The sequence below is a fragment of the Simochromis diagramma genome, unplaced genomic scaffold (assembly GCF_900408965.1).
Source record: "Simochromis diagramma unplaced genomic scaffold, fSimDia1.1 OVJJ01000603.1, whole genome shotgun sequence".
In the NCBI taxonomy this organism is placed as follows: domain Eukaryota; kingdom Metazoa; phylum Chordata; class Actinopteri; order Cichliformes; family Cichlidae; genus Simochromis; species Simochromis diagramma.
In genome coordinates, this window is record NW_024387414.1 from 12,812,740 (window position 1) to 12,827,831 (window position 15,092).

Genomic DNA, 15,092 nt, shown 5'->3' on the forward strand with positions numbered 1-15,092 from the left:
CTTCCTGTCTGGCAGCTCTGGATTCAGCATCCTTTGTCTAATATATTCCACAATCTCTCCACTGTGCATGTCCAGACCATCTCAGACGTGCTTCTCTAACTTTGTCTCCTTCATGCTCAACCTGAGCCATCCCTCTGATATATTAATTTTTTTTCCTGTGCATGCCGGTTACGATCAACAAAAACCTTAAAATCTCTAACTCTGCCACCTCCTGTCTTGTTGTTAGTGCCACCATCTCCAAACCATACACCATAGCTTCTAAAACCTTCCCTTTCGCTCTTCCTCCTTTCCTTCTGTCAGAAATAAATACTGCCACTTATTTCCATCCATCTGGTACTGCCTACACTGTACAAAAAGGTTGACCCCACGCACCATCACTAACTCTACATCTACTAAGCAAATCAGCAGCAAAAAAATACACACTGTAATTACATAATTAAGCATTTAAAGTCTTCAAAGTTCAGTTGAGCTTCATTCAGAATCCCTCCCCAGAAACAGACATGCACAAAAATGTAAATGAGAGCAATTATTTCAATAGGGGAACACCAAACTTTTAGTATTGTTGTAATGCAAGTATTACAGCAACGTACAGGTGTGCTGAGTTGGCAGCGATGGAGCAAAATGCTTGCAAGGTACAAGTAATGCAGTAAAAAAACATTTGAAAAGAACAGCGCTGCTTCTTCCAGTCCGCTGGGTGGCAGCATAGTGCTATCCTGCTAGTGCAACGTCGGCTCAGAGAAGAAGCGCTTGTGTGTTGTAAGCTGAATTTTGACTTTCAGGCAGAACTCTTTTTAAAGTCTTAATTAAATTTTGTATTTTTGATATTGGACTGGCAGTCATGGTTGTAGTTTCACCGATTTTTAAACTTTTAAACGTTATTTGGGGATATTTATTGTCTTGGTTGAGTTTCTCTTGTGGTTTTATACAACTGGAATGACTTAAGTGCTGCCTGAAAAACTAAATTCGGAGAATAAAATGCCCCGGTTTGCCTTTCGGCCAGCCTTCAAATTTTCCCCGCCTTCATCCTAAATGCTTTCCTGCTTTACCGTCTAACTTGACGTGAATATGGCGGCAAAGGAGACTGTAAACAGTTGCCAAGTGAGCGTTGAATCTGTCGTGAACGGCTGGCTAGTGGATTATTACTTCTTTTTGGCGGTAGAGTTCTTTAAAAATGAACAATACGAGGATTTCTGTGCCATTATAGATATACTCGACTGTAAGTATAAACAGTGTTTTTGACTAGTTTAGCTAGCTCGTAACCAGCTATAGTACTACCAGAACTGCCTAACTTCGTAACAAACTTAATACAAGTTAGCGGACTTAAATATTAGTGCTCCTTTATAAGTTGTCTTCTATCTTGGTTACGATAATACATGCTCTTAAACTTTCCAGGCGTCAGCTGACAGAAAATAAATGAATAAACGGGGGAAATTTCATGAATCGTGTTGTTGTGAGAGTAAGCGGACTCATCGTCTTGTTATGTCGACCGAGGCTGCTCTTATTTATTTGTTTTGATCTTTTATATACACAAGGAACAATTTCAGTTCTGTTTACATGTATGTACGTTCACGTAGTGGTTTTTCAACATACTAAAATGTGTCTTTTAAGAAAAAAATCAAGGTGATTTTAATGACATATTTATAGTTTTATTACCATACAAAAGACATCTTTTTCCTCAAATACAACCTCCATACGCCTTATTTTTGTTTTTTGTTTTTTTAAATTATTTATTTATTTATTGAACTTGTTTCTAGGGCATAGATTTCTCTCCAGGTGACATGATAATGGAGTATCAACAGGACTGTCATAATGCCAAGTGTTTATATAGCTGTACTTCTAATGCTGACAAACATGATTCTGACATTACCTGAAAATGTTATTTGTAGCCAGTCAGTAAAATCGGTTATGTATTCCTTCAATTTGAGACACCTCAGTAGAAGTTAAAAAAAGTGGGCATATAGCCAGCTATTATTGCCAGTTACTTAGGCTATTTTGTGTTATTAATTTCTGTGTGTTTGGGGGAAATAAGAAGCTTCTTTATTGTTTTATTGCAGGTATTATGGCGCGCCCTTTGGAGTCCACGGATGACATCGCAATGAAATTTCGAGTGTTGCAGTTTATCTCCCGGATAAATGAGGGTGAAAACCTTGGTGAGCTCAACATTAATCAACAAGATCGGCACATCTGAGTATTACTGTGGTTCTTTAAGCGACATCAGTGTACAGCTCTGTGCATCAAAATAAATCATTTGCAAAAATGTAATAACTTACCTGTCAAATGATTAAAAAAGGGTATGTAACTAATCTGCAACACATTGTACCACAGTTATGCCACAGTTAGACACATTTAGAGGCCAATATAAATAATAAAAGCTTGTGATTAGAGTCTGACTACACACTCACTGGCTACTTAATTAGTTACACCTTGCCTATACTGGGATTGATCACCTTTTGCTTTCAGAGCTGCCTCAGTTATTTGTGTCACATAATTTTCCTTCCTTGGTCCATATTGACATGATATCCATTGATGTCTATTTAAATACCAGTACACATTTTTATGTAATATTCTGATATTCTCACAAAAGTATCATATCACAATGTCACTGTTGTAGCAACGCCATGCCTTGATTTTCCCTAGTGTGGACAACAACGAGAAAAGCCGAGGCATGTCTCAGAGCAGGAACCACCTGTCAGCTTCCAATGATTTAGTGAAGCAGCTCCCTTTTTAGATCCTAACTTCCAACAAAGGAAAAGTAGTTTGTAAAACACCAAGGTGGAAATGTCAAACTTATTTCACTACTTGAGGTGGTGCTAGTTTCAGTCATTATGCAAATGTACTGTTTATAAGATTGGGGAAACCTGCAGTCAGCTGAGACTGAAGGAGTCACTTGGATGACTGACGAAACGTTTCTCCCACTGAAAACGCTGCGTCCAGATGAACAGAATCAACTAACAACAGAATTGGGGACTAACATGCTAAAGTCACAGCGGAGATCAAGACTCACCAGACCAGGCAGAATTTTCCATTTTGAGTGAATGAGTCAATTCAAAATAGTCTCACTATTCTCCTCTGACTTCTCCCATCAATATGACAATTTTTATTCAGCGAACTGCTGCTCACTGGATGTTTTCTCTTTATCTGACCATTCTCTGTAAACCCTAGAGATGATTGTTAGAGAAAATCCCAGTACATCTTAAATGCACAGACCAGCCTGTCTGGCACCACAAACATGCCATGTTTAAAGTCACTGAAATTCTTATTCTGATGCTCGGTTTGAATTCCACAAGTAGTCTTTACCATATCCAAATCCCTAAATGCGCTACAGCTGCTGCGGTGGGATTTTAGAAATTTCTATTAAGAAGCTTTTGAAACTTATTGGTATTATTGTACCTAATAGTCCAGTGATGTCCAGTGAGTGTATACATGGTATATAAAGGACATCTGGTGACATATCAATACTAGGACTGCTTCTGTGGCGCTCAGTTGTCACGGCGTCACTCACATTTGCAACTAAAAACAGACAACGTAGCAGAAACATATCTAAGAGCAGGGGTGTGTTAAAAACATTACGCTCAAGCTGCTCCGGTTTTTAAACAAAAAAAAATCATTTCTAAAAGAGAATCCAATGAGCAGTTTATTTTAAAAGACCTGTTTTTTTCTCATTTTAATATTTAATATTTTAAAAATTTCTTATTAAAGAGACAAATGTAATTTTCCATTATTACTCAATTGATAGAATACTTGATTATCAAGAATACTTGATAACAAAACTAAGTTTGATTTCTGTCATAATCAATAACCTGATTCACAGCTTTCTCTAAATTCATATTTGAGGTTGACATCTTGTCATACTGTGAATATTGTGAATAAACACAACAGTGAATATTGGTTTGTCTTTGCCTACAGGTGTTTCATTTGAAATGGACGTGCCATCAACTCCTCTGGAATCAGCCTTAATGTTACTGGAAAAAATAAGCCAGGAATTCAGTATCCCACAGCAGGAGTATGAAAAGGTGTCCTCTTCTCTTAAAGATATGGTAAGCATTTCTCTTGAGCTGAATTCCTTTATTGTACTTCCATTCAAAGACAACTTCTCCCTAAATTAAGTGGGTTGTTTTTGTTTTTACATTTTAAATATCTGCACTTGTTCAGCTTTTACATTCTTACATACGTCTACAAAGGCAATCAAAACAGTGGTTTCTAATTATATTCTGTTTAACAAATAATATATTTCTGTCTTTAGATTGTGGGGATTTTCATCAAAAACAGTAAGTTTGAGAAAGCAGAAGAGGTGCTGATGAAACACTTTCCTCCCAAAAATATTGGAAAGGTGAGGTTACTCGCTAAACCTTTTTTTCACTACACGATAATAACATTTACATTAAAGTCAGTGTGTAACTTTATCCCTACTTATAAGTTATTTTGTAAAGTCTTGTTTAAAAATTGATAAGCATTGTCATATCGATGTTGATATGCTGTGTAATACAAAATAACCAGGATGGGAAGCTTTTGCTAATCGTTTTATAGCTTTTAAGTGTAGACAAAGACACAACGGTTAATTTCATTTCAGATCTACTAGGCTTTGCAAGCTTAGGCCATAAATATACTGGATAATGGACAGTCTGCTTTCCCATCTTGCATCTCCTCATCAGCCACAGTCATCAGTGTGCTGATATGATGATAGCGCTGGTGCAGGAAGACATTATGTGGAAAAGACAAATTAAAACAATTGGTTTAGCTTGCATGCCTTATAAGTGTCCCTTTTATTATCTGGATTGTGGTTGACTGATCACTGAATGATCTTTGGATGGTGGAGCCTCATTTCACTGTAGAATCCTCCCCAACTTTTTCTGCATTTGTTTTTTAGCTCCAGCTCCCTCCAGTGGCCAACCTCCCCCTTTACAACAAAACCATCAAATAACTGCATTGGCTAGTTTTCATTTTCTGTCACATGAATGTTAAACAATGTTGGGTCTGATTTTATTACATCCCTAAAACTATTTAAAAATTAAAATGGTGCATGCTAAGATATTCAAACACATTCTATTTTTAATGTCACGTTTCTCACATTTTCTGTAGAGAGCAACATTCATGGGTCTCATCAGGAAAAAGAATAAGATTCATGAAGTCATTGAGCAAATCAACTTTCAGCACTTCAAGGAGGAGATGCTTGCGTTTTGCCTGAGGATCTGCCACTTCAGCCTTCCTCTTCTTCATAAGGTATACATGCTCTGTATTAAATATGTTTTTTTTTTTTTTTAGTTAATTATAGAAACTAATCAATAGAATAACTTTAAGCAATGTGAAGTCCTTTTAAACATTTGGGGTCAAGATTGGCCCATCTTTGCATTTAGACATTTCAGCACTTGTTGGGAAAATGGAATGTACACTGCCCGGTGCATCTGCAAAGAAATTGCTGTTACATGAGGTTGACAGCATTAAACTGCAGTCCAGCATTAAACTGTACCCTCTAAACCAGGGGTGGGCAACTCCAGGCCCCGAGGGCTGGTGTCCCTGCAGGTTTTATATGTGTCCTTGAACCAACACAGCTGATTTAAATGGCTAAATTACCTCCTCAACATGTCCTGAAGTTCTCCAGAGGCCTGGTAACGAACTAATCATGTGATTCAGGTGTGTTGACCCAGAGATCTAAAGATCTAAAACCTGCAGGACACCGGCCCTTGGGGCCTGGAATTGCCCACCCCTGCTCTAAACCAAGTCTCCAGGGTTTTGGAGATATTTTTTTTTGTTGGTGTTTTTTAAAGCCTGCGCATCTTGTAAAATTATCAGGATTTCTATATGTTTCTTTATTATGTCTATTCTTCATGTACATCCCTGCTGTAATTTCCTGCTTAAGGATTAAGGATTTCATAGATCCAGCTCTTTCAGCTCAGATATAATATATGCTGACACCTTGATTTGTAGTATCTTCCAATACTAGTATTAATCAATAAGTTCTTCTTTGTGAGGAAGAGACCAGGATGTTTAAGGCTGCAAATATCAGATTGCTTTCTTGAGCAGTCCTAATAGCTCAGTGTGTTTAGTAAATGCATGAAAGGTTCAACTTGCTGTATATTATGAATTTAAGTGCATTGTCTTTTGACTAGAATTGAGATTCAAATGAAGAACAAACCATGTTTCATATGTAATCAATTCAGAAATCCTGATTGTGGAAGTTTCTTTGTTGTGAATTTGTGTGTGTGTGTGTGTGTGTGTTTGGTTTATGCATCCCAGGCTGCAAAACATCTCATTGATAAAACCCCTGTGGATCAAGACAGCACAGCAACTGAAAGTGATGAACAAGCTGAACCTCAGCCATGCTCTAGTTCACAAATAGCCACTGTCCAGTTTGTACCATGGTAATCGCTTCCCTTCTCTTAGTTGATTAGTAATGTTAGTAATGTCTAATGTTAATGTAATGTCCATAGTAATGCCTATTAAGATCAGTGGCAAAACAACAGTCCGTTTGAAAATGTGTGAAGAAAAATAATTCTCCCTTTTCTTTGAATTGGAAGTGATTATTAACTATATTAATACTCACCATTAGCAGCTGCATTAATTGTATGTTGCACTCATGTGATCACACTGTCCATGCATGTAAAAACATTTATGTATTAGATTAACTGTACATACCTTTTTGTTGTCAGGATGTTTGTTTGTCTGTTTTTCAGTTTTCTAGTGTTAATAGTATTTTATTGTCTTCCAGTACACATTCACTTATCCTGAAGACCAGGCTAGAAGCGGCCTACAAATCCCTGGCCACAGGTTTAAATAAAAAAACATTTGCTCAGTTGGAGGAAGAAGTAGACAGAGAGGAGCTGGAAAGAGAAAATTTTTGCGAACAGATTTCCATGACATCAGAGAGGTGCACAAGTGTGGACTTGGAGGAACTATTATTTCAGAGAGACTCAGGAGGCCCTATGGAAGCTTCCCCAGCAGACCAACCAACACAAGCAAATGCCATTCCTCCAATTTGGGCAGATTTACACTTTAAGAATCCCATTGTGCTGTGTAAAAGAGAGAACTACACTGTGTCTCGGCTGGTGGTGGAACCAGACAGTCAGGCAAGTTCACGCTGCACAACCGCTTTAGAGGAACTGGAACCTGAGGTCAGAAGGAAAAAAACACCACAGACACTGTCTGCATCTAATGAAAAAGACTGTCAGTGTCGGGGAACAGACAAAAAAGGTGCCACGCCCACCCAAAAGAGCCGCATTCAAGCCAACAGAACTCGCACCAGGTAAGTTAAAGTAGCAAATAGCAAGATGTTTTTGCTATCCGGTCTTTAAGTCTGACGTCATTAGCCGTGCCTGGGCCCAAACTCCGCTGCAGGTCCTTAAGTCACACGATCACTGCAGCATCACTGAGAGTTAAAAACTGTCTAAATTCTTTCATCTGTAATAAAATGATCAGTGTGGCTGCTCTACCAGGTTTAACAATTAAGTTTAACATCCAGGCATCCATGAAAACAGAATCTATGAAGTTTAACGGAGTTAGAAGTTAGCAGGGAGTTAGCTCGCTAATTTCCATCTAAATATAATATACCATGTTCTGACTGAGGGATTTCTGAAAAAATTAAGACGTACAGCTCAGCTATCACTTCCGACATAAATGAAGACAGAAAAGTAAACAGCAGTGACTTTTGTAGGGTTACTGAAGTTGGACTAGCTGGTATATAATGATGTGCTACGTGATCGCTAGCGATCATATAAACAGTGAAGCTGGAGGATGAACGCTAACCTTTTTCCACTCGATAAAAAGTTAATGTGAGGGTTCCCGAAGGTTAGGGACAAATGCAATCGCATGGCAGGATGCTGTAAACGGACCAAACGTCAGTCAGGAGAACAACTGAGATAATCCATCCACAATATGAGGTTAGTCATTAATATACTGCTGCGTGGGTTGGGCTGCAGTTACATCGTAAAGTTTTAAAAACTGAGATTTAAAATGATTAGCTGTAATAAAAACTGAGAGAGGCCGACAGTGATCACTGACTGTTTTTAGGGACTTGAGATTAAATAGAACAAGATACAAAGCATTAAAACGTGTTAAATACACAACAGCCTTATTAAACACAGAGTAGTTTGGGCCGGGAAGCAGGATTCATCACGTCCTCACTTAAAGACCGGATTGTTTCGCCTCGTCCATGCCCCACAACTTACGTCTGCCCCTCAGTTTGAGAACCACTGTGTTATGAGAAAGTTACTGTTTAGTAGATATACAACATTAAAAACCGTTTGTTTCAGCTGTTTGAGTTGACTCCTCTGACTCTGCATCCAGCAGGGAAAGTTGTGCTGCAGCACAGCAGTTTGATGGTTTACTAAGCAATAAGTCCAAATATGCATTTCTCACCTGTTACTGGTTACTAGAGTGTCAATTTTCAATGTTTGAACTTATTTTATAATAACTTTGATGTGAAAACTAATAACAACCATCAATCCATTTTTCTGCTACTTATCTGGCTCTGGGTTATGAGGGCAGTAGCCTGAGCAAAGATGTCCGGATTTCCCTATCCCCAGCCACCTGTTTTAGGTCTTCTGAGGGTATATGAGTTTTCACCATGTCAGCCAAATCACTCCAGCATGTCCTGGTCTCCTTCCAATTAGACATAGCAGAAAACACCCAATTAAGTCCTAAATCCTAGTAGGATGCTAAAAAAAAAAAAACAACTCACCCAGTTGTCTTCTTTAGGTCCACAACATGATTGATATTTGACCAGTTTTATTTATTTATTCAGGAATCAGGATAATATGGACGTCAGCCGTACCACATCCTCTTCAGTGGAGAGCTCACCAAGTGAGTCACCTTCTCATCCTGTCCGACAAACAACCTCCACTCCTCACAAGGACTCTGGTCAAAAGAAAAGTCCTCGTCTTTTAAAATGGTTAGTAAACGCTAGTAACTGAGAAACTAAAAGTGGTAGAATACACCTGGGTGAATATTTCACCCAGCGTGATTGAGTAAAAGTTCTAATCATTTTTAATTTTTATCTTTTGTAGTTGTGCTTAATCATTTTGCCAAACAAAAACACACTCTGGATCTTATTCACAGGAAGCGACTGTACCATGATGCACAGGAGAGCAAGGGCGACGAAGAGTCGTATGTTACCCCTAACAAGAGCGGTATGTAACACTTCATTAAATATAAAATGTTTATAAATATTCAATAAGACTAAAGCAAGTTTGCCATCTGAAACATCTGGTTTTAATGTTTTTCTGTTTGTTTGTTTTTTTGCCTTCCCACAAAGGCTCAGACATGAGCACCATTTCAAATTCAGGCCAAAGGAAAAGGGTAAGTATAGCAAAACATGCTACAAAGCTAACTTGTCACTGTACTTTCCTGTGGATGTTATTTATATTTATAAATTTATAAATATAAATAATTAATTTATAATTTATTTACATAAATTACACTAAGTCAAACTCTTTGTTCAATACAGGCATCTCCATTTACAGTTTAGCATATATATATTTTGTTCCTCTTTTGCACAAAAAGTACTCATTTGCAACCATCATACAAATGTAAGTTCCTGTATGAATAATGCAGTACACATGAGGACATTTCACTTTAGTCAGTTACATTAAAAACAATTGAAACAATGTTTGGACTCTCCACAGTAGGAAAAAGCTAACAAATCTTTCGATTGTGTTGCAGAAATGGACAGAGAGTGAGACGCAGAAGTTAAAAGACGGGGTCAAAAAATTTGGAGAGGGCAACTGGTGTAAGATAAAGGAACACTACGGCTTCAAAGATCGAACAAATGTCAACCTGAAGGACAGGTGGAGAACAATGAAGAAGTCAAATATCGTCTGACTCACCAATGTCATTTTATCCCATCTCCATTTATTTATTTTTGTTTCTTAAGCAAGTTATTGATAATTTTAAAAATTAGTTTATAGATTTGGTAAATGTTCAGTGTTCACGGCTCAAAGATTGTTTCGTTTTGAGGAAGGGATAAAATGTTACTGTAAGAATAAAAATCTTTGATAGTTTCTTTGTGTCTGCATCTTTATGTTAATGTGTTCTCATTTGTGTTTCACGGGGTCCTAGAGGATTACAAGACATGACTCATATGTCCCTTTAGTGAACAAGGACAAAATTCAAGGTCTCCCCCCCCCCCCCCCCCCCCCCCCCATATAATCCTAAATTTAAGTGGCATTAATTAGCTTTTTAAATTGGATCCATTCTGTATGCTATTGTGACTACATGGCACTGAAGAAAACGAGTCTCCCCATCAGGATGCTACGCAAATGTTGATTAATTCCACATTGTTATCAGTGCGGATACAATTTAGTATATACAGAGTAGCTTTAAAAGTCAAAAATTTCTCTCAGTCTTGTGATCTCAGAAAAGCAGAACAGACCTTTTAATTAAAGATATGACAGCAGCAAAATATCCATTTAGCTGAGATCTACAGGTATATTTTCCCCCAAACAAACTATCGGTAAAAAGAATGAATGGAGCAACCTTTTGTGTGTGTGTGTGTGTGTGTCAGGTCTGATGCAGTGAAATAGATATAAAAAATAAGCCCAGAGAATTTAAAAATCCTTTCCTGTTTACAAGCACAAACCCATATTGAGACATACATTTTATCATTCAGTCCCTATTAAAAATAATGATGAACATGAACAAAGTTCTGCTATGACATTACTGTTGGTAATTCTGGGTAAATATAGGTGCCCCTTAATGTTCTTTATTCTTCACTTACAGTATTAATAGCTTCCATTGTTTTTTCTCTTCAGTAAATATAGTGAGATTCCAGAAGTGACACTGCAAAATAAAACACATTTCCTTTTCTCCACTTCTCCAATAACTGTCTCACTTTCATATTCTGTGAAACTGTTCTTTGCTGTCATTTCCATTTATGCGTGTAGTCCAATTAAACCCGTGTAGACTGAAATATCAGTGAGCTACCTTAAAATGAAGATTTAAGTAGGAGAGTAGTGAAATGTAGCAGATGGAAAAAATTATATATACCAAAAAAACTGCGTTAATAATGCCTTTACATTGTAAACATGTTACTTTCTGCTACTGTACTATTATTATTTTTTATCCAAATACATTTCTTTCTAAACAATACCAATTATTTTTAGGCTTTAATTTTTATTTTTTGGCCCATAAATTGCATTATTATCATTCAAGATCCCCAGGAAAATAAATGAGGCGTTATTAAAATGTCACAACGGTTTTAATGGCTCAAAACTGTACAGTGCTACAGCAACAAGATAGTTTGCCTAGTCGAGGTTTCTGTAGCAGCTTGGTGTTTGTGCGGTAGGAAAGCCCTGCTTTCTCATCTGGGATTGAAACCTGGATTATCAGGGCTTGATAAATCAGAGTTAGTTAAATCTAGATCAGGTATGTGTAAAAACAAATTGTTTAAGGCAAAAAAAAAGAAGAAAAAAAAATGCAAAAACAAAATCACTGTTAAAATTGAATGTCCATCCATCCATCCATCCAATCTTCATCCGCTTATCCGAGGTCGGGTCGCGGGTGTAGCAGCCTAGCAAGAGGTCCAGACCTCCCTCTCCCCAGCCACCTCCTCCAGCTTGTCCGGGGGAATACCAAGGCGTTCCCAGGCCCAGCCGAGAGATATAATCTCTCAGCGTGTCCTGGGTCTGCCCCGGGGCCTCCTCCCGGTGGGACATGCCTGGAACACCTCGCCCAGGAGGCGCCCAGGGGGCATCCTTGCCAGATGCCCGAACCACCTCAGCTGGCTCCTTTCGATGTGGAGCAGCAGCTGCTCTACTCTGAGCCCCTCCTGGATGGCCGAACTTCTCACCCTATCTCTAAGGGAGAGGCCAGCCACCCTTCGGAGGAAGCTCATTTCCGCCGCTTGTATCCGCGATCTCGTTCTTTCGGTCACTACCCACAGCTCGTGGCCATAGGTGAGGGTAGGGACGTAGATCGACCGGTAAATTGAGAGCTTCGCTTTTACACTCAGCTCCCTCTTCACCACGACTGACCGGTGCAGCGTCCGCATTACTGCAGCCGCAGCCCCAATCCGTCTGTCGATCTCCGGCTCCCTTCTCCCATCACTCGCGAACAAGACCCCGAGATACTTGAACTCCTCCACTTGGGGCAGGAACTCATCCCCGACCCGGAGTGGGCACTCCACCCTTTTCCGGCTGAGAACCATGGCCTCAGATTTGGAGGTGCTGATCCTCATTCCCGCTGCGTCACACTCGGCTGCGAACCGCTCCAGTGCGAGCTGGAGGCCCTCACCCGATGAAGCCAACAGAACCACATCATCCGCAAAAATCAGAGATGAGATTCTGAGGCCACCAAAGCGAAAGCCCTCCGCCACTTGGCTGCGCCTAGAAATCCTGTCCATAAAAATTATGAACAGAACCGGAGACAAAGGGCAGCCCTGGCGGAGCCCATCACCCACCGGGAACGAGTCCGACTTATTGCCGGCAATGCGAACCAAGCTCTTGCAACGGTTGTATAGGGATTGAATGGCCCGTAGCAATGGGCCAGACACCCCATACTCCCGCAACACCTCCCACAGGACACCCCGAGGGACACGGTCGAATGCCTTCTCCAGGTCCACAAAACACATGTAGACTGGTTGGGCAAACTCCCATGCACCCTCAAGTATCCTGGAGAGGATAAAGAGCTGGTCCAGTGTTCCGCGACCAGGACGAAAACCGCATTGTTCCTCCTGTATCCGAGGTTCGACTAGCGGACGAACTCTCCTCTCCAGCACCCTGGCATAGACTTTCCCAGGGAGGCTGAGGAGTGTGATCCCCCTGTAGTTGGAACACACCCTCCGGTCCCCCTTCTTAAAGATGGGGACCACCACCCCGGTCTGCCAGTCCACAGGCACTGCCCCTGATCTCCACGCAACATTGCAGAGACGTGTCAACCAAGACAGCCCTACAACGTCCAGCGCCTTCAGGAACTCGGGGCGGACCTCATCAACACCAGGGGCTCTGCCACCAAGGAGTTGTTTAACTGCCTCAGTGACCTCGCCCCCGGAAATTGGCGGGTCATACCCCTCATCCCCAGACTCTGCTTCCTCCTCGGAAGACGTGTCAGTGGGATTAAGGAGGTCCTCGAAGTATTCCTTCCACCGCCCGACAATTTTCTCAGTCGACGTCAACAGCGCTCCGCCAGCACTATACACAGCGCAGGTAGAGCACCGCTTTCCCCTCCTGAGACGCCTGACGGTTTGCCAGAATCTCTTCGAGGCAGTCCGAAAGTCTTTTTCCATGGCCTCTCCGAACTCCTCCCACACCCGAGTTTTTGCTTCAGCCACTGCCCGAGCCGCATTCCGCTTGGCCTGTCGATACCTGTCGGCTGCCTCCGGAGTCCCACAGGCTAACCAAGCCCGATAGGCCTCCTTCTTCAGCCTGGTGGCTCCCTTCACCTCTGGTGTCCACCATTTGGTTCGGGGATTACCACCACGGCAGGCACCAACCACCTTGCGGCCGCAGCTCAATGCAGCAGCTTCGGCAATGGAGACGCTGAACATGGTCCATTCGGACTCAATGTCCCCAGTCTCCCTCGGAATGCTGTTGAAGCTCTGCCGGAGGTGTGCGTTGAAGATCTCGCGGACTGGGGCCTCTGCTAGACGTTCCCAGCACACCCTCACTACGCGTTTAGGTGCACCAGGTCTGTCCAGCGTCCTCCCCCGCCACCTGATCCAACTCACCACCAGGTGGTGATCAGTTGACAGCTCAGCCCCTCTCTTTACCCGAGTGTCCAGAACATATGGTCGCAGGTCTGGTGATACGATTACAAAATCGATCATCGACCTACGGCCTAGAGCATCCTGGTGCCACGTGCACTTATGAACACTCTTATGTTCGAACAGGGTGTTCGTTATGGCCAAACTGTGATTAGCACAGAAGTCCAATAACAAAACACCGCTCGGGTTCAGATCAGGGAGGCCGTTCCTCCCAATCACGCCCCTCCAGGTCTCGCTGTCGTTATCCACGTGAGCATTGAAGTCTCCCAGCAGGACAACAGAGTCTCCAGGTGGAGCACCTTCCAGCACCCCCCCCAGGGACTCTAAGAAGGCTGGGTACTCCGAACTGCCACCCGGCGCATAAGCGCAGATGACAGTCAGGACCCGTTCCCCGACCCTAAGGCGCAGGGAGCAAACCCTCTCGTCCACCGGGAAAAACCCCAACGTACCGGCAGCAAGCCGAGGGGATATAAGAATACCCACCCCAGCCCGCCGCCTCTCACCAGGGGCAACTCCAGACTGAGACAGAGTCCAGCCCCTCTCCAGGAGACTGGTTCCAGAGCCCAGACAATGCGTAGAGGTGAGCCCAACTATATCTAGCCGGTACCTCTCAACCTCACGCACCAACTCAGGCTCCTTCCCCACCAGAGAGGTGACATTCCATGTCCCTATTGCCAGTCTTGGCAGCCGGGGGTCGGTCCGCCAGGGCCTCCGCTCCTGGCCGCCACCCGGCTCACAATGCACCCGACCCCTATGGCGCCTCCTGCGGGTGGTGGGCCTGCGGGAGGATGGGCCCATGTCTCCTCTTCGGGCTGTGCCCGGCCGGGCCCCATGGACTAAGGCCCGGCCACCAGACGCTCGCCCTCGGGCACCCTCCCCGGGTCTGGCTCCAGGGCGGGGCCCCGGTAACCCTATCCCGGGCAGGGTAAACTGTTCCCTCGATATTCTCTTCATGGGGGTCTTAAAATTGAATGTCTAAAGCGTAATGCGCCTTCCAGTCCAGTGTGTGGCAGCACGAGGTTTTGCGAGTATACGATTTGCCAATGAGTTCAAAGAGTAAGAGTAAGATTTAGTTCTTTTCTTCTTTTTTTTTACTCTAAATTGAGACCAATGTATTGTTATATGTAGTATTAATTGAGAGTTGTCTCAAAGGGTGTCTTCTGGGGTAGTTGACCTGGTTATTAACTTCTGTCCGACAGAGATAAAGAGTATTGTAAGGAAAAAATGAAGAAAAGATGGCAAAAACAGTGGCAAGAGGAAAGAGGGGGGGGGGGGAATGAGAAGCACAGGACAGGAAGGAGTAGGAGAGAGGAGGTGGTCATATCCAGAATAAGATTTGAACATATTGGTTTAAACACTACACTATTCATAATGGGGAAACATAATACAGGGAAATGTGACT

At 42.1% G+C, this 15,092-nt stretch overlaps 1 protein-coding gene across 1 annotated transcript; it reads left to right on the plus strand.

Annotated features, from left to right (window-relative positions):
* Positions 1–860: 860 nt before the first annotated feature.
* LOC120721255 (telomeric repeat-binding factor 2-like) lies at positions 861–9,992 on the plus strand. Its single transcript, XM_040011453.1, has 11 exons — positions 861–1,216; positions 2,055–2,150; positions 3,907–4,037; positions 4,244–4,330; positions 5,080–5,220; positions 6,235–6,359; positions 6,707–7,240; positions 8,738–8,884; positions 9,052–9,122; positions 9,248–9,291; positions 9,655–9,992. The coding sequence occupies exons 1-11, from the start codon at positions 1,066–1,068 to the stop codon at positions 9,811–9,813; spliced, it is 1,686 nt and encodes a 561-aa protein (XP_039867387.1). The 5' UTR covers positions 861–1,065; the 3' UTR covers positions 9,814–9,992.
* Positions 9,993–15,092: the final 5,100 nt, after the last annotated feature.

Excerpts from the sequence above, each read along its gene's own strand:
- LOC120721255 (XM_040011453.1), top strand. The coding sequence starts at position 1,066 with ATGGCGGCAAAGGAGACTGTAAACAGTTGCCAAGTGAGCGTTGAATCT. Across the intron at positions 2,151-3,906 it reads AAATGAGGGTGAAAACCTTG|GTGTTTCATTTGAAATGGAC; the intron begins GTGAGCTCAACA and ends CTTTGCCTACAG. Across the intron at positions 5,221-6,234 it reads GCCTTCCTCTTCTTCATAAG|GCTGCAAAACATCTCATTGA; the intron begins GTATACATGCTC and ends TATGCATCCCAG.